General features: G+C 53.3%; 3 protein-coding genes across 7 annotated transcripts in view; 2 read left to right on the forward strand and 1 right to left on the reverse strand.

Moving 5' to 3' along the window:
- Mybpc2 (myosin binding protein C2) overlaps positions 1–3,155 on the forward strand; it is a 24,220-nt gene extending 21,065 nt beyond the window's left edge. The window contains exons 27-28 of one of the 2 annotated variants that reach the window (XM_085682819.2): positions 1,302–1,488; positions 3,041–3,155. In XM_085682819.2, the coding sequence (XP_085538945.1) occupies positions 1,302–1,488; positions 3,041–3,051 (198 nt within the window). In that variant the 3' untranslated portion in view covers positions 3,052–3,155. Of the gene's footprint in view, positions 1–1,301; positions 1,896–3,040 lie in introns of those variants that run through there. The other variant, XM_085682818.2, reaches the window with a different exon arrangement.
- Garin5a (golgi associated RAB2 interactor 5A) overlaps positions 1–8,157 on the reverse strand; it is a 14,522-nt gene extending 6,365 nt beyond the window's left edge. Inside the window, exons 1-4 of one of the 3 annotated variants that reach the window (XM_048438170.3) lie at positions 7,671–8,157; positions 7,046–7,176; positions 4,498–4,783; positions 3,793–3,950 (exon numbers count right to left, since the gene is read on the reverse strand). In XM_048438170.3, coding sequence (XP_048294127.1) covers positions 3,894–3,950; positions 4,498–4,783; positions 7,046–7,176; positions 7,671–7,889 — 693 coding nt within the window. In that variant the 5' untranslated portion in view covers positions 7,890–8,157 and the 3' untranslated portion in view covers positions 3,793–3,893. The other 2 variants (XR_015736353.1, XR_015736354.1) reach the window with 2 other exon arrangements.
- Positions 8,158–8,204: 47 nt separating this feature from the next.
- On the forward strand, positions 8,205–15,208 carry Emc10 (ER membrane protein complex subunit 10). 2 transcript variants are annotated; one of them, XM_048438169.3, is made up of 8 exons: positions 8,205–8,440; positions 9,784–9,856; positions 11,887–11,996; positions 12,594–12,698; positions 12,933–13,114; positions 13,213–13,306; positions 14,042–14,128; positions 14,317–15,208. In XM_048438169.3, exons 1-7 carry the CDS (start codon positions 8,327–8,329, stop codon positions 14,126–14,128), a joined length of 765 nt encoding a protein of 254 aa, XP_048294126.1. In that variant the 5' UTR covers positions 8,205–8,326; the 3' UTR covers positions 14,317–15,208. The 2 variants fall into 2 exon arrangements, with proteins under 2 accessions (XP_048294126.1, XP_048294125.1); XM_048438168.3 differs by lacking the exon at positions 14,042–14,128 and having other exon boundaries at positions 8,210–8,440.
- Positions 15,209–18,686: the final 3,478 nt, after the last annotated feature.

Here is an 18,686-nt window from a genome sequence, read left to right on the forward strand (position 1 = left end):
GTGCCAGGGCGGGGTCTGGGGAAACCGTTAGCAGCAATGGCCCCCAGACATACTACACTAGCAGCTCCTCACTGCAGCCTCCTCAGGTGGAGGCCAAGTGTCAGGCAGTTCTGAGCTTCTTGCCTCTTCTCTGCCTCATGACTGCCAGGTTACACCTCATCCATTCAGCCCAACTCTGTTCAGCTTGAAAACAGTGCCGCTCCCTAGAAACCCTGGGGGGGTACTTACACCTGCATAGCTTCCTGGGGTTCTCCTCAGTCACCTACTCTCAAGTTTACTCTTCTTTAAAAACATCTTAAAATTTAGCAAGAGTGTAGTGACCCACGCCTTTAATCCCAGCACTTAGGAGGCAGAGGCAGGCAGATCTCTGTGAGTTTGAGGCCAGTTTGGTCTACAGAGGGAGTTCCAGGGCAGGCTCCAAAAGCTAAGGAGAAACTCTTGTCTCAAAAAAAAAAAACCCTTAAAATTGTGTGTGTGTATGTATGTGCACCTTGTGTGTGTGGTGCTCCCGTAGGCCAGAGAGGGCATTAGAGTCCCTGGAGCTGGAATTATAGGTAGTTGTGAGCTGCCTGGCGTGGGTGCTGGGACTGAACCCAGATCTTCTGGAAAAGTAGCTAGCACTAACCACTGAACTATTTCTCTAGGCCTCATCATTTTTCCTTTTTTAGATAAGGGTTCATGTAGTCTAGGATGGCCTTGAACTCAGGATCCTCCACCCCCACTTTCTGAGTCTGGGATTCTAGGTGTGCACCGCCAAGTCTGGGTATACTCATTCATTCATAAATCCATCCACCATCTCATTTAACCATGTGTCGATTCATTTCTCTCAGCTCATTCATTCATTCCATTTGCTGATGTACATCATTAATTCCACAAATATTTTCCTGGATTTCGTATGTACTTCGCAAATGGAACAAAGAAGTTCTGTTTGCATTGGGGTGGGGCGAGGAGGACACTGGTGATGTAAGACTGTAATGGCAGTAAGCATGGCAGAGAAATATGGCAGTTCTGAGACTGTCCAGCAGGTGGCTGGCAGGGGAAGGGTGGGACAGACAGTTCCAGGGTATGGGAAGGGGAGCCTGTCATCCGGCTGGAGCGCAGGGAAGGAAAGGTAGGAGGTGATCATGGTGGCCAAATTGGGATTCCTAAGGTCTCTAGGCGTCATGTACTTGTTTGTACAGAAGAAGAAAGTGGGAGTCAGAGAGTAGATGACTGGTTCAAGTCCCCCCAACCAGGTAGTGGCAAGGCTTCTGTCCAGGGGATCCCTGTAAATCAGTTTCCTCTCTGGTTCCCCTCCCTAGCCGAAGGTGGTGTGGATGAAGAACAAGATGGAAATCCATGAAGACCCCAAATTCCTCATAACCAACTACCAGGGCATCCTGACGCTGAATATCCGCCGACCTTCGCCCTTTGATGCAGGGACCTATTCCTGCCGTGCCGTTAATGAACTGGGGGAGGCCCTGGCTGAGTGCAGGCTGGATGTCCGAGGTGAGGAGGAAATGGTCCCACGCTGGCTGACCCTCATCCAGGGCCCTTGACAAACCTACCCAGATGCCCCATAGGAAGGGGCTACAGGTCCTGCAAAGGTCTCAGCTCAAGCTTCATCTTCTACCTCTCAAATCCCACCCAGCCTCCTGCCCTTTGCCCCTGGAGACCCTCTCCTATTCCCCAACACACCCCAGTCTCTTCAGTGTGGATTTATTGTCTGGTATCTCAGCCCTGTCCCTAACTCCAGCCTGAGGCCCACATTTTCATCCACATTGTGTCCCATGGTAGGGCCACAGAGTCACATTTTATTCCTACTCTGGGCCTCTGAACCCACTGAACCATCCTCTGAGAGAACTGCTCCCCCCTTGTGGCTTCAGTCCACACACACCGCTGGGAGCAGCAGTCCCATTCTCCCAGGGTATCCATTAGCATAGTCCGACCCTGCTTGATTGGAGACACTTAACCATGTTGATCTGCCTGGCCCCATGAAGCACGGACAGGGACTCTAGCCCCTCAAGGATCACTCCCCGGGCCCAGTGACCTCGTTCTGGATTCAGGCTGATCTGGATTGCAGTCTTCTTTGTGGGTGACTAAGTCATCTCAGATGTATCCCCCATTACAGGCTCCCTCTGACTTCTGATAGCCAGTAGTTTCTCAGGACGTCCCCATGTGGGATTTAAAACAACATTAAACTGTCAGGGGTGTGGTACACATCTGTCACCCAGCACTGAGGAAGCTGAGTTAGGCGAATTAAGAGTTTGATACCAACCCGTGCTACAGAGCAAACGCTAAATCAGCCTGAATTACACAGTATGATCTTATCAAAATACTATAAAGTGGTTCTTAGGACTCACATGGGAGCTCACAACCATCTGTAGTTCCAAGTTCCAGGGGCTCCAAAGCCCTCTTCTGACCTCCATGGGCTCTTGCATGCACCTGGATCTCATAAACTCAAGCAGGCACACATAGACATAAAATAAATGAATACATTTTAGAATGAAAAATGCAAAATAAAATGACCAGGCACGGCAAAGTACAACTGTAGCCCTAGTTGTAGGTGCTGGAGGCAGGGGCATCAAGAGCTTGAGGCCAGCCTCATCTGTAGAAAGTTAGATGCCATGAGACCCTTTCTCAAAAGGGCTACATGAGGCTCCTTCCCAGAAAAAAGAAAAGAAAAAGCTGTGGGGCTGAAGATGTGGCTTCAGTGTAAAGCCATGGTTCCATCCCCACACATAGTGGTGCATGGGAGAAGGAAGCAGGATAGGAGTTCAAGGTTACTCTCAGTCACATCAGCTGGGGCTACCTGTAGCCCTGGGGAGAGAGGGAGAGACACACACACACACACACACACACACACACACACACACACACACACACACACACACACACACACGGCTCTCTCATCTGGTATTCAGGGACAGTTGTTGGCTGGGAACTCTCTTGCCCCCTCTGCTGGTCACATGGATACATGCAGTATAGGGTCCTGGGAACTTGCAGGAAGTCACGGTGCAGCCCCCTCCCGCTGCCTCACCATCTCTCATTTCTCCTGCAGTGCCACAGTGACAGCTGTCAGGACAGTCAACAGAGCCCAGACATCAGTTCTGCAACCCTTGGAATGGCGGTCAGCTTTCTAGAATGATCATGATGATAAAATACTATTACTCAAATTATCATGTGTCCATCCTTCCAGAATCTGCAGTTCTTGTCTGCTTGTGGGTGAGGTTAGTCACTCTGGGGTACGGGATGGCCACCACAAGGCAGCTTTAAAGATCAGATACCACTGATTGCCATCTTGGAAGATGGCATTTCCCGAGGGAACTGCTTTGCCATGGCATTTACAGTAGTCAAAGTAGTCATGCCCCATGGCCTGAACTCTTTTGAACATTACCAGAAGGAAGGGATCAGGCTGGTCACCACCCCTAACGGACAGAACATCCAAGCTGATCAAGACAGGCTTGGGAACACCTGCCATCTTAGCTATCTGGAAGGCCAGAGTCATCTTGGGCAATTAAATAACACCCTGCATTAAAATAAAAATAAAGAGAAGAGAGGACTTGGGGGCAGGGCTCAGCAGTAGAGCCCTACATAGAATCCTCCAGTCAGGGACTAGGGGATGGTTCACTGGTGGACTGCTTCCTTAGAATGTGGGAGGCTCTGTACTTCACCTCCACCCGATGGGAAAAGCCTTGGGGAAAATGGGTACTGGGGCACCAAGGGCACAACGGCACACAGCGTGCTAGAGGAAGACCTAGAGGCAGCCTGTTGCCTTGGTGATAGTGGCATTAAAGAGCCAGGACCTAGGTATTCGTTCTTAAGAGCCTGACATTTATTAACTTCAAAATTTCATCTGTCTGGCTCTGAGCTGAGCTGTCTTCATCTCCGGTCCTTTGCCAATCTGGTGTGAATCAGAGTCCCCAGAGTTCTGAGAGCTGCGGGTCCAGTCTGACCTCTGTGTCTTGCAGCTAAGGAGAAGAGCATCCATCTAAGAGCTGGACCAGCACAGGGGTCTGAGGTTGGGATAGGCAGGTCTGTGGATGTCTTGGGAAGAGGCCTCACCTTCCAGAACTGGCCTCTCCTGTTCCCCTTTCAGGGAACTGGGCTTGTGTGGCCAGGCTAAGCCCACCCCTTCAATGAGTAGGCCTCCCTCCTTAGCCCCCACTTGGTGTCAAGAGGAGGCTGGGGGAGGGTTGTGTGTCCTTTCTTAGGAGCCTACAGGCAGATGGGCTAGGAATACCAGCCACACAGTTCCCACTCTGCTGCCAGACCTTGTCGCCTTCTCCTTAGAACCCCTAAGAAGCCGGAAGATCCCTTTCTTCAGGCCCAGGGATCCAGGCCTACTTCTTCTCCCTCAGATCCAAGAGTACAGGCCTCAGCCCTCTTCCCTCAACCCATGCATCCAGGATCCAGCCTTCCTCCCTCCAACCCAAGGGTTCAGGCCCCAGCAGGCCTACCTGGTCCCTCTCCATCCTTCCTGGCCCAACATCCCCGGGCTCGTGGCCCCACTCTCACCTCCGGGGGCCGCTGTCCCTCCTCGCCCTCCTCCTCCTCCTCCTTTTCCTCCTCCTCCTCGTCCTCCTCAGGCACGGTGTCCTCGTGCGTGAAGGGCACGGCGCAGGCGGGCGAGTGGTAGCGCAGACGGTAGAGCAAACGCACCCAGCGACCGAACTCGCGGTCACGGGTCTCCGCTGGTGCGCGCAGCTGCAGGTAGAAGGCACGACCCGTGCGGAACTTGACCTTGAGCTGCTGGCGGCTCTCGTCGTGCACAAACAGCTGCACGAATTGCAAGGGGAACAGCCTGACGGGGGAGGGGCGGCTCAGTTGCGGCCTCTTGCACACCTCCTTGTGTTTCTAGCTTTGTCGCGATCCTTCGGGGACTCCCACTTCTGGATGGCCTTGGAATGCCTAAGGTGGCGCTCTCTCTCTCTCTCTCTCTCTCTCTCTCTCGCATCCTGGTCCTGTCCTACTGCCAAATCCTCGCAGCTGCACCTTCACCTGAGTCCCATCAGGCCACCAGAGGGCCATATTTAGCATCTTAGTTTGACCCAACCAAAGTCAAGGCTGGGTCCTCCCTGGGGACCGGAAGTGCCTGCTTGGGGTATAGTTTCGATCACCCCATGTTCTCCATCTATGCTGTTTCTTCCCCGGTGCCTACAACGTGAGCTCCTTGAATTCTGACCTCTGACCTGATTTTGCCCGGTCCTGTTTTTCCTAATATGGTGAACCGCTGAAAGAATGCTTGTCGAGTATTTGAATAAACAAATTGCTCAGGTTTTCAGCTAGATTTAAGGTCCAAAGAAAAGGAAGCTACCATACCAAGAGACTGAGTAATGTGGCCCAGGCCACGCAGCAGTGGGTGGAAATACGGTTGTGAGCTAGCGGTGGGCCACCACATCCCCTCTAGGACCTGTTGAGTCCAACCTCCTCCTTTCTATGCACACAAGTACACATAACACATTCTCCTGTTACATGGTGAACCCAAGTCACGGAACTTCAGTGGACAATGGATGTCCCCTAAATGTCACAGCAGTTGATGACATTTACACATTGCTCACACTGTGCTAGGTGCTTCATGAAACACAAACAGGAAGGACTGTCCTGTCGTGCACTGCCCCCCCCCCCCATGTTCCAGATGAGGAGACAGAGGCACAGCACAGAGGAGACAATGAGGTTTGATCCCAAGCTCTGGGATTAATGACTTATTCAAGAAAACCCAGCCACAGGGACAAGTTGGACAAGTCCAGTTGGCTCAGTCTGGATCCAGGAGTAGCCTGGAGTAGGGGTGGGGCTAATTGCCAACAGGGTTTTGTTTTGTTTTGTTGATGTGGAAGCTATCAGTAGTCCAGGTTGGTGTGGAACTGACTGTACTAACCACCCAGGCCCTGAACATTTGATCCTCCTCCCTCCACCTCCTGAGGGTTGGGATTACCGACAGTCTCGCACACTTTGTTGGCAGCAAGCAGGTGACCCCAAGCTTGCATCTAATATTCAAACACTGTTGTTGGAAACTGCAGTTTACCAGGGCAGAAAACGGCTTTGAGTAATATTCTCCACTGGGTAAGGAGATAATTGGGAGAAGTCAGGCACATTTTCTCCCCTTCTGCCTTTTTTTTTTGAGAGAAGGTCTCATCTGGCCCTGGCTGACTGGAACTTGTAGACCAGGTTGGCCTTAAACTCAGAGACCCACCTGCCTCTACCTCCTGAGTGCTGGGATTAAAGGTGTGTGCCACTATGCCCAGCTGGTGCCAGGCTCTTTATACGGCTGTTAGGGATTCAAACTCGGATCTTCATGCTTGTCCTGAAAATACTTTACTGAACCCCTAGTGGTCCCTTTTTACTTTTTTGAGACATAGGTATCACTAAGTTATCCAGGCTGGCCTAGAAGTCACTCTTATATCTCAAGCTGGTCTTGAACTTGTGCCTCAGCCTCCCAAGTAGTTGGGATATCAGGCTTGTACCATTAGGCATGGCCTTTTTCTGTTTCCTCGCTGTCTTTCACGAACTGAGATATGATGGGAGAGGATGCAGGTCCCACAAGAATACCAGAGTGTGCACATGTACTCCAAGCATGGAAATGTTTGTGGCTCAAGCAGGGCAGGGTCTAGGCTGGGAAAAGGGATGTTCTAAGTGTGAGGTTTGTACTTGGTGGTGCTTGATTTCCGCATGTGAAGTTTTCAGTGAGAGGAGCAGAGCGTAGCAGTGGACTTGAACGCAATACTTGGAGACCAGGATTGTGAGGGCCTCGGGTTCTAGTCCCAGCTTCTGGCCTGCTCTGTGGGACCCTGGGCCATAGGCCTGGGCTCTGATCCTGACTTTATCTCTTGGGGACTGAGGAGCACCTGGGAAGCTGAAAGCATTGTAATAAACTGTCACCATCCTGACCCTGTGTTGTCATCGAGGACCTCCCTCCTCTCGCCTAACTTCTGACCTTTGTGAACTTCCCTGTCATCTTTCTGAGTAGACAGGCCTGGCAAGTATTGGTACTCTTGGTCCCCCAAACCTGGATAGCAGAATGGTGGCTGTAAGGTGGGAGGAGGCTGGGACCGGGAAGGGCAGTCACCCGAGGAGCTGTAGGTGTCCATTCTCCTTGTCAGGGCCAGCCAACAGCAGCAGGTCTGGCAGCTCCAGGGCTGGACTAGAGGCTGCCACCCCCATGGTGACCTTGTTGGCGACTTCTCCAAACCGGGTCACCTGGGGCCAGAGGTTAGAGGATGGAAGACGGAGAACAGAACTAAACAAGGATTTGGGGGGTGCTGGAAATCTTGACAGGGTCAAGAACTAGGGGAGTTGAAAGCAGGTCAGGGGCTGGGGATGTGGCTCAGTATATAGCACCTGCCTAGAATCCCCTAGTACGGGACTGTGGGTGAAGCGAAGTGGTAGAGCTCCTGCCTAACGTGAGCGAGGCCCTGGGTACCATCCACAGCACCACAGGAGAAAAACGAAGGGTGTGGACCAAATATTTTAGGATTAAAGGATAAGAACCACATGTGTGTACAGTCAATGAAACTGAGACAAAGGCTTCTGAAGCCACTAACAAGCCAAAAGATTGGCGATATGAGGTGAGAGGGTTCAGGGGTTATGTGGAACACTTGGGAGATCGACAAGGCGAAGGATCATGGGGGGCAGTCACAGTTCGCAGAGCAGGGGCTCCGTAAACAAATGGGCGGAGGTCCGGGGCTCCACACCTGCACGAAGTTGCTCTCAAAGATGGGGAAGTCGCGCAGCTGGTCGAACTCGCCGCTCAGGAGGTGTCGCTGGAGGCGCCCAGGGCGGCACGGGGCGTAAGCTGGAACCAGGGGGCGGTCGGCAGCGGGGAAAAGCTGGCATCCACCCCAGAAGGACAGGTACGAGTCCCCCGGCAGGGGGCGCACGCGAGGCAGTGGCCTCCGCATTGCAGGCCCCATGCTTCCCGAGCTCCCTCACCAGGGCCAAACCCTCCCGGCCCGGCTCCTCCCCTCCCCTGCCTTCCATCTGACCCGGCCTCACCAGGTCCGCCGGGGACCGGCTTGGGTTTGCGCCCGCCCTTCATCGCCACGCCCCGGCCCTGGGTGGGGACGCGGGGTGGAGTCAAGGCCAGAAAGGTAAGGGGCGGGGTCTAGCGCCTATGCTCTCACAATGAGCACCTAGCGTTCCGTGGCGTCACGAACGTGGCCTCTCCTAGGAAGTGGGGCCCGGAGGGGTGAGCCCTAGAGGCCCGGATGAAGAAATGGCCGCTCTAAGAGGAGGCAGAGGAAAGAGTGCTAGTGCGCATGGGCGGCACGCGGCGCAGGCGCATGAGCCTCAGGATGCACTCCGGTTCCCAGCGTGCTTTACGGCGCTCGGCTCTTCTCAGATCCTCGTTATGGTGACCGCGGGTGCTGGGGCTGCCCGGCTGCTTGTGCTTTTGCTGGTAGCCGCCGCGGCTCCAAGTAGGGCCCGAGGCAGCGGCTGCCGGGTCGGGTCCGCCGCACGCGGGGTGAGTGCTGGCAGCAGGGGCGGGGCGGCCTCCTGCAGGCTCTAGATGGACTCGCATCGTGAATATTCATGAGAGGATGCGGTCTGTTTGTAACCGAAGCTGACTAAGAACTTGGCTTGACATAGTTGTGCACACCTTTCATCCCAGTGCTCAGGAGGCTGAGACTGGAGGATCAAGGAAGGAGTTTGAGGCCAGCTTGGGCTGCATGACATTGTCTCAAAAATACAAAAAAGTGGGTGTGATGGTGCACGCTTTCAATTGCAGTATTCGGGAGGCAGAGACAGGTGAGTTCGAGGCCAGCCAGGGCTACATAGTGAGACCCTGACTCAATAAATAATATAGATATAGCGCTAGTCCCTGAGCGCTAGGGATGGAATCCTATTTCTGAGTATGCACGAGGAAGCCAGGTCCTACAGGAGCCATTGAGTAGGAGAAGCTTGAAATTAAGACGTAAAAGGCTTTGGTTGGCGTGGGGGTTCTGACATTGTAGGAGTTCAGGGTCAGCCTGGGCTTCCTAAGACCCTGTTTAAAAAAAAAAAAAAACTTAAAGAAAAACCCCCTAAAACAAAAAACGGTGCTGGCCGCTCTTCCTGAGTACCTGGGTTAGATTCCTAGCACCCACCTGGCTGCTCACAACTGTCTATAACTCCAGTTCCCGAGGATCATACGCCCTCTTCTGGCCTGCCAGGCATGTACATGTAGCAAACACCCATACACAAAATTCAAAATCAAACCAAAAAATGAAGCTGCTGGCGGTGACAATTAATCTGTAACTCCAGCACTCAGCAGACTGAGGCAGGAGGATCGTCTTGCGTCTAGATCAGCCTGGGAGTGGTTTAGTGAGACTGTTACAGAACATGAAAAGAAAAGTGTAGGATCAAGGATGTACTGAAGAGGGGGTGGAATTCTTGGCAGTGAATGGTCAGGGTATTAACATCTATGCAGAGGAAGCCAGTGCCTGTGAGCTCAGGAAGGAAAAGCTCAACCTGGAGAGCAGAGCCTGGTGGTGCGGCCTGTAATACCATCTCTAGGCCCTGGAGGCAGAAGGAATGAGTTGGAGACTAGCTTGGGCAATGCAGCGAGCCTGTCTCAAAATAAACACAAAAGCCAAAAAAGTTTAAAACCCCTAGCCAAACAAACAAGCAAACAAAAGATAACGGCCTGGGTCTTGGACACGAGAGTAACATTTCAACGTGTTTATAGGGTTTTCTTTTGAGCTGTGAAAATCTCAGAATATTCACCTGAAAATGGATGTGAACAGGCCTTCAATCTGCCATTCTGTCCTATGGCCAGTTGATTCTGCCCTGCCCAGAATTTGAGTTGGGCTCCTGTTTCTCCTACAGGCTGGGACTGATGGTCGTGAAGGTGAGGGCTGTGGTACTGTGGGATTGCTGCTGGAGCATTCATTTGAGATTGGTGAGTTCAGTGTGTTTTGAACCTTATACATATCCAGTGGGACCTAACAGCCTGTCTGTTGGAGAGAGGGTGGAGACAACCGATAGGTGAAGAGAAGCTATTTTTAGATGGCCATACCTGGCTTCAAGGGTTCAAGGATTGAGTGCTTGCCCGGCATGTCCAAGGGCCTGGGTTACATTTCTTTTTTTCTTTTTCTTTTTCTTTTTTTTTTTTAAAAAAAAGACTATTTATTTATTTTGTATACAAGGTTCTGCCTGGGTGTGTGTCTATACACCAGAAGAGGGCACCAGATCTCATTATAGATGGTTGTGAGCCACCATGTGGTTGCTGGGAATTGAACTAGGGACCTCTGAAAGAGCAGCCAGTGCTCTTAACCTCTGAGCCATCTCTCCACCCCCCCTTGGGTTACATTTCTATTAATGGAAATTACACACACATATACACCACACATATGCATGCACATGTGTATACATGGGTGTAGGTACATGTGTATGTGTACATGTGCATAAATGTACATGTGTGATGGCTAAAGAAACTGCGTTTTAAGCCAGGCATCTATCTTGATACCCACTAACTGTTCCCGACACCTGGATGTTCTCAGCCTGACTCAGTGACCCCCACCCAAAAATGTATAGCTGTGATCATCTTCTTGTTATCATATGGCTAATTGTTTTTTGCCTTCTGTAACTTGCTTACACAGATACTCAAAGGTTGTTTTGGGTTGCCTTTACCACGTGGCAGAACAGGCCCATATTGACCTGCTTGCATAGATATTGAAGGTCTTCTTGTGGATTTTGCTGTTAACAGCCGTTCCCCATACTTCTCCTTCATGACATTCCTGAGATTCAGCTTTAAGGCTATCGTTCTCCTAGCCGCTAATCAGTGAGCCTTTTAGTTGTAATTGGATTGAGTCTCTGATCTCTTCCCAGGGTCACAAACTCCATAGCACATGCACGTCTCTTTTCTGCCTTCCACATTAAAATTTTATTTTCTCTCACTGTTCCAGTTCCAGCCCTTCCCAGTAGGGACTTTAGACAGCTGTTCACGTCACACCCACAGGCCAGAGCAGAGAGGATGAATGCACACTTGCTCATTTGTGCTCAGCTCCCTCTGTACACTTAACATAGTTCACGATAAAAACCCAGGGACCAGTCTTGCCTGCAGTGGGTGGGCCTTCCTGCTTCAATGAATGCAATCAAGACATTCGCCCACAGATGACACCCACGACCCAGCCTGACCTAGACAGTCCCTTGTGATTCTAGATTGTGTCTGGTTACAATAGAAAGTAGCCATCAGGGCCTCTGACTACTCGTGCTTGTGTCCAGCTCTCAGACCTTGACAGCATCGCCCTTATAAAAAAGTTGCTTTGCGCTAATAAAACTGTCTTTTGCAGAAATTAAATACAAGTTAACATCACATGTACACATCTGGGTGTATACATACATACATATGCACACACAGTATGTTATGAGTGCGTGTTTGTTATGTGTGTATATATGTAACATATATAAAATTTCCTTCTTGCCCCCGACCTGTAGGAACAACCCCAGACCCAGTCAACTGAAGGAGGAATGTCAGAGCAGACTTCTCTAACCTTGACTTGTGTCCTGCCTTTGCTCCTAGTCTTGTGAGGCAGAGGGTCTGAGCATTGGCCCGTTTTACAGCAAAGGAAACAGGTCTGGGGCAGCACCACAGGGTCCCCTCTTTCAGGGAAGGCAGAACTGTACTAGCCTCAATATCTGCCTGACTAAAGGGTCTGTGACCAGTCGGCTCAGAGCTTGCTCTTTACTGTGCCTATGGCTCCTTAATGGAGTCAGGCACTTGTGAGAGTCAGGCCCCAGTTGACCAGAGAGTTCTTGTAACCACCCCAGAGTCGTTAGAAGGCAGTGCAGGCCATGGGGGCCTCAGGCTGGGCTGCCCTGTGTAGCAGTGCAGTGCCCGACAGCAGACAAGTGCGGAAAGAAGCTGCCGTCACTGAGGTGGGGCAGGTCACACTTGAGGGAATTGGTACTGAGCCCATTTCCTCACAGGTGATGGAGCCAACTTCCAGAAGCGTGGCTCATTGCTCTGGAACCAGCAGGACGGTACCTTGTCGGCAACACAGCGGCAGCTCAGTGAGGAGGAGCGGGGCCGGCTCCGGGTGAGGTTGGGGCCCCAGGGTTGGCTGCCTGCAGCTGAAAGGGCTTGATGCCTAACTCAGCCACCTCTCCCTATGGGTACCTTCTTGCCGCCCCAAGAAAGAGCCCAGGACAAGAGGCTCCTTTCAAGTTTCAGCCTTGTGTGGGTTGGGCTCTGTCCTTGTTCCCACTGAAAGCTGACAAGTTGTGTTTGCCCAGCATGAGGGAGGCAGGGGAACTTGCTTTGTTGTAGTGGCCATGTGCCTCGGTGCCTTCTGTGTGCAGGAAGGCAGCGAGAGGCCTCCCCACCTGGTCTCCTCCATGTGATTCTCTGTCCTAGCCACTCCCACAGGCAACCGTTTGTGTAGCTGGGTTTAGGTGTGTGTGGTGGAGGATCACGTGTGCCTGGATCCAGTCTTCATAGTGCTTGGATGCTCACGTTAGCTGACGTGGCAATGATGTCTCGGGTGACTTCTCCACCGGGGAGTATGCGTGTGTGGGAAGCCCCGCTTGTCAGCCAGGGTGTGTGGCGTGCTATGAGAGCAAGACTGGGGAAGCATCCTCTTGACCAGCCTGCTGGGCTGACACTGGCCCCTCATGGGTCTCTGCATACCCTGCAGGATGTGGCTGCCGTCAATGGCCTCTACAGGGTCCGGGTCCCCAGGCGGCCTGGGGTACTTGATGGTTCAGAAGCTGGCGGCTATGTGTCTTCCTTTGTCCCAGCGGTAAGTCACTGATGAGGACTGCCTGTATCTCCTTCCTGCCTGCTCAGTGTCCCCACCCTTCATGGAGCCCCTCACTGTGAGGCCCTGAGAAACTTTAGAGTGTGAATTCCTGTAGTCAGTGTTGGTCCGAAGGACCTGGGCTTGGGGGTGGGGGCTCTCCTGTGCATCTGTGGGGCAGTGCAGCCGAGCTGGGCAGCTCTCTCTGACCGTTCCCACCCTCCCCATCTTCCGTAGTGCTCCCTGGTGGAGTCTCACCTCTCAGACCAGCTGACCTTGCATGTGGATGTGGCTGGCAACGTGGTAGGACTGTCAGTGGTTGCTCACCCTGGGGGCTGCCGGGGCTCTGAGGTGGAGGACGAGGACCTGGAGCTGTTCAACACGTCTGTGCAGCTGCGGCCTCCCGGCACCGCGCCAGGGTGAGTGCTGGGGGAGCCAGGGCCACCAGCTGCCTCAGGCACCCTGGTACTGGGGCTCTAGCCCTTACCTTGCCCCTTTCCCCCCCTCCCGTGTTTAGCCCTGAGACTGCGGCCTTCATTGAGCGCTTGGAGATGGAGCAGGCCCAGAAGGCCAAGAACCCTCAGGAGCAGAAGTCCTTCTTTGCCAAATACGTGAGTGCGGCTCCTTCCACATCTCCCTACCCCCAGCAGATGATTTGTGTGTGTTCCTCTGGTGGGAGGCTGAGGGCTGTGGACCCCACCTGAGTTGTCAAGGGCTGAGTGGCTCTCGAGGCCTCATAGTCTGGACTGGGCTGGGGATTTGCAGGCACAGGCACCCAAGCTTGTTGGGAGCAGAGCGGTGTGGAAGGTAGCTGGGTGTGGACAGACAAGCTGTGGGCATGCGTGGAGGGCCAGGAGGGAAGGGGCAGCCCAGTGTGCAGAGAAGTGAGGGAGCTTGAATAGGTCAGACCCATGTGAGGCAGGGCCAGAAGGCCGGCAGCCCTGGAGTAGGTGTAAGAGGCACAGGTGGGGCTGCAGAGGAGCCCAGGAGGGCACCTGCTGGCCTGAGGAGTCTGTAATGCCCAGGCCCTGGAGTGGGGCTGGAGTGTGAAGGGCGGACTCTCCTGAGGAGGCCAGCTGTATGAAGTCTTCCATCCCTTGAGGTTGGAGACTTGTGCCAGGCCCAACAAGGTAAGGAGCCAGCAAGGCCAGCATAGATCAAGGGAGAGGTGGAAGGGCGCTGAGGCCCGCAACACGAGCCAAGCCCCTTTCCCGTAGGGGCCGCAGAAGCTCCCATGTCAGGAACCAAGTCCTGGCAAACCTCAGCCCTGTGTCTCTGCACTTACTTCAGGGCTGGCTCTTCTGACAGCCAGGCCACTGACCTGCCTCCCTCCCTCCCTCCCTCAGTGGCACCTCATCCTGGGGGGGGCCGTGTTGCTCACAGCCCTGCGTCCTGCTGCCCCAGGGCCTGCGCCAGCGCCAACGGAGGCCTAAGTGAGGACCCAGACCCCTGCCCACTTTGCCCTCTGCCCACACCCTCCTACTCCTGCCCCTGCCCTGGCCCTGCCTGTAGTGACTAGGGGACCCAGCCCCACCCTTCCACCGCCCCCATCTTGGACCAGCCTCACCACTTACATCCCTTCCTCTCTGTCTGTCTCTTTGTCCACCTGTCCCACCTGCAGTGGATGTACATCATTCCAGTTGTGCTGTTCCTCATGATGTCTGGAGCACCGGACGCCGGGGGCCAGGGCGGTGGTGGGGGTGGGGGCAGCGGCCGGTGAGAAGCACCTAGAGTCCTCCAGAGCATCCTGTCCTTGGCCAGTCCAAGAAGGAGTTCCTGTCCCTCTGTCTGCGTATTGCATGAACGTGGAAGGCTCTCCCCAGAAGCCTGCAGCCTTCTTGTAGGGCCTTCATTCTCTCTCCAAGCCTCTCTTTTGGCTGAGAGCCAGGGTGCACCTCCCTGTAGCCACCTCAGGCCCACCAGCTTTCCCGGGTGCTGTGCTACTATGTCCTGCCATGTGGCGCTGTGTCCCTTGCTAAACATGCAGTAGCCCCGCCCTACCCCACTCCACCATGCAGTTTGGGAACATGCCAGGTTCTCTCCAGCCTCTGTGCCTTTGTCCCCATCCCCCATGCACTCCTCACCGTCACACTTGGAGGCCTCCGCTGCTGGTGGCTGGGTCTGCCTGCCCAGTGTGTTGAAGCCTCCAGCCACTTTCCACGTGGCATGCTTTGCTCTCTGCCCCAGAACACCATGGTGACTTCCAGCACCGTCCTTCCTGTCTGAGCACAGCAGCAGGAGAGGATTGGGGGTCTCCTCGTTAGTCTGTCTCGTCATTTGTGTGCGTGTTCGGAGAGCCAGGCTTGAGCGGCTACTGCTGACTGTGCACTTGCACGTGTGTGGTCATGGGCTGTGTGGCCTCAGCTGTGTTGTGTGGCTATTGATTAAACTGTCCCCTGAACGGCCACCATTCAGCTCACTTCCTGCCTTTTGCCTGATTTATGTTTGAATGGCTTCCTTAGGAGCGGTATAGAGTAATGCCTGGGGCAGATTAAAGTTCCTGTGAGCAGTGACACCTTCCGAGTTCTTCCCTTCCCAGCACTTCCCTTCCCAGCACATCCGCACTTGCTGGCCCAGCAGCTGCACACGTTCATATTGTCTCCCTCATCCTCACATAAGGCTTGCACTGGGACCTGGCCCTCACTGGATGGGCTTGTGTGTTGGTACATGGGTATCAGTTAGAATCCCAGCATTCAGTAGGCTAAGGCTGCCTTAGCTACATAGTGACTTTAAGGCTAGCCTGGGCTACATAGCAAGACCCTGCATGAAGCTGTGGGTTCACTCCCAGCAGTGCATACGCCAGCTGTGCATGGTGGCACATACTCAGGAGAGTACTCAGACTGGAGCCAGGAGGATCACAAGTTCAACATCTTACTTGACTATTTAGCCAGTTTGAGGCCAGCCTGGGCTGCTTAACACTCTTCCCTCACAAAACAAATCACAAAACCAAGGCCATTCTCTGCACTTTGAACCTGCCCTGTGAGGTCTAACCTGGAGTTGGAGTTTCATTTGTGCTGTGACCATACACGACCTGACGGGAGCAGCTGATGGCAGGAAAGGCTGATTGGGCTTGTGGGTGCAGAGGGTTTTGCTCATCCTTGTGGGGTTGGTCTGCTAGGGCTGCTGCTTAGTTCATGCAAACCAGGTTGTGATACTGCTGCTACCAGGGTAGACAGGAAGCAGCGATCTGGGTCAGGCAGCACTTTTGCAGGCCCAGCCCTCAAGGGCTTCCCCCTCCAGCTGGGACCCACCTGGGAAGGTTCCATAGCCTCTCAGAACAGTGCTAGCTGGGACTCATACCATGGCACAGTGCTCCAGTTATGAAAGCCTCCTCCCCAACAGACCATTCTCGGGTGGGCTGGGAAAGGCTGCAGTGCCACCTGTCACAGTGCTGTTTCCTTCCTGGGCCTCCGTGCCCTCAGACCCCTGCATGCTGTAGTGTGACAAATGGCCTTGGTCCCAGGGCTTTGTCCAGTTCATGTCCTCTTGCTGCTGTGCATGGAATGGTGGCCTCGTATCTTGTTACTGACATGGTGACCAGGAGGATGGCAGCAACAGAGGCTTGCCCCCGTCTCCTGTGCTGACCTCTTTCCTGATTACTTCAGAGTACAGACTGACTTTTTTTTTTCTGGATTGTTTGCTATGCAAATCTTAACCCTTTGTCTAAATTCAGGTGCTGCTTTCTGGGCTGGGTATAGCTTGGTGGTTAGATGCTTGCCCAGCACGTCTAAGGAAGACTCTGTTCCATTTCCATTACTGTCAAACAGCTTAAGGGGTAAAGGAGCTACTGGAATGCACAGCCTGTCAGGGTGAGGGCAGTAAGGATGGAGCCTGTTCGCAGGTTGTCAGCGAAGTGAAGGCTGGAGTGTGGCGCAGAGTGCCTGCCCATTACCCACGAGGCCCTGAGTTCAAACCGCAAACGTTTAAGGTGAGATTCTGGCTCACCCCAGCCAGTTAAAGCAAGTACTGGGAAGGGTGTGTATGATGCTGAACACTCATGGTTTGTGGGGATGCAAACCATCTCAGCCACGGGCATGGCCCTGGAAGTTCTGGAAGTCAGTGCTCCACAAAGGAACTCCCGCACGGCTGTGGAGCACGGAACTACCCTTGGTGTCCAGTGACTGCAAAGGGGGTGAGGAAAACAGACACAGTGGAGTTGTCTTCAGACATACAGAATGAAGCCATGTTTACGGGAAAATGGATACAACTGAGCCTGGCCGAGAAACACGGAAGCAGAGCTTCTCATTTGCAGTTCCTAAAAATTATAGAGGTGGTTGGGAGTGGAACTACGGAAGGACAGAGAAAACAGGACAGATGGGAGATGTGCTCTCTTACAGTGTCCTCGCGTTTGCTTCAGTGGAATGGCTCGGCAGCTAGCCGTGCCACTGACCTGATGGCCTGAGTCCAGTCCTGAGATCTGTGTGGTGGAAGTAGATTAATGGCTCTCAGGGTGTCTGTGACCTCCACAGCAAGGTGTGTGTGTGTGTGTGTGTGTGTGTGTGATGAATTTCAAAATGTGTGCATGTACCAGACTGACTGAGGAGCACCTGCGTGTACCAGATGACTGAGGAGGAGCACCTGCAGAGCCATCTTTATACTTTACAGGATGGAGCTGTGTCTGTAGCTGGTTGTTTTCAACCATTGGCTCCTGTATTCTCGCTGCTGAGTTCGTTAGGCTCCCTGGGGCTCCATCCCTCTAAACCCTCAGTTCTTGTGGGTCCCCAGAGAGCTCACTGTTCAGGGCGTCCAGGGATTTGGATGTAGTAGCTCCACACGAAGCTCCCTGATCTCCCCATCCCTGCTCTCCTGTCAGTGAAGACGAAGGGCAACAGCAGTCTGCAAGCTGGTCTTGCAAAGCCTGTAGCTCGTGTGTGACACATGACATGCTGGAGAAGGCTCCAGCCTCCTACCTATAGCTTATTTCATTCACAGTCATCCATGGATCTTTGGGTTTGCGCTTTTTTTTTTTTTTTTTTTTTTTTGGTAACCGTGCGTATCTCCAGATACGTATCTGCCAGGTGACGTGTAGGTGAGCTCTGGGCTTGCATGGGCTCATACGCATTTTCTCTTGTGCTTTGAGCCCATTGCTACTCTGCCTCAGCTACATTCCCACCAGTGGCACCAACAGCTTTGCTTCCCTGATAGCCCCTAGATCCTCCAGACTGCAGCCTCATCTGCCACCCAGCTCCCTGTGCGTCTGTCCCAGCACAGCGGCGTCTGGATTGTTCTAGTAATGCTGTCACTGGTCCTGCCTCAGGATGGCCCTGGTCTGCATCAACTCCCACCCCACCATTCCTGCCCCTCTAGGCTGCTCTAGAGGTGGCCTTGTGGCAAGACACCCATCTGGAGCTACATATATTCCTTCCTGGACCTTCAGTCCAGCCTTCACCCTGGCCTTTCCACCCACTGTCCATCCCATCCTGGGCTTCTAACACCAGAGCTGGCCCCATTGCTGCCCTTTCATGGCTTCTAGCATCCATAGGACAAACAGTCCGCTCCTGGCCTGGCATTTGGTGCCTATAATTAGTGCATCTGGCCATGCTTCTTAAACTCTGCAGCTCCATCCCTCTGCTACCTCCTGCCACCGTCCTTCCGTCCACTTATGGTCCCAGCTCAGCCCTTGATCCTCTCCTAGACCCTCTCCAACTTGTTGGCCTCAGGCATAAGATGAAGGTAGCTCAGGGGAACCATCCTCCTTTCCTTGCTCCATCCTTGGATGCCCTTCTCTGTTTCCTAGAAAGCTTCCCCTTTCTGGCTCCTAGTCTCAGGCTGGCTCTTAACCTGTCCTTGGCTTCTTTAATGTGTGTGATTCTGCTTCTCCATTGTAGCTCCTGGAATTTTGGAGGCTTCTTATCCTCCAGGGAAATATTCTGACCAAAGCAGGGGCCATTCTTGAACTTCTAGCTATTCCCCACAATCCTGGCTAGTTTTTATGTCAACTTGACACAAGCTGGAGTCATCTGAAAGGAAGAAACCTCAACTGATAAAATG

The sequence above is a fragment of the Myodes glareolus genome, chromosome 24, assembly GCF_982192425.1.
Source record: "Myodes glareolus chromosome 24, mMyoGla1.1, whole genome shotgun sequence".
Taxonomy (NCBI): Eukaryota; Metazoa; Chordata; class Mammalia; order Rodentia; family Cricetidae; genus Myodes; species Myodes glareolus.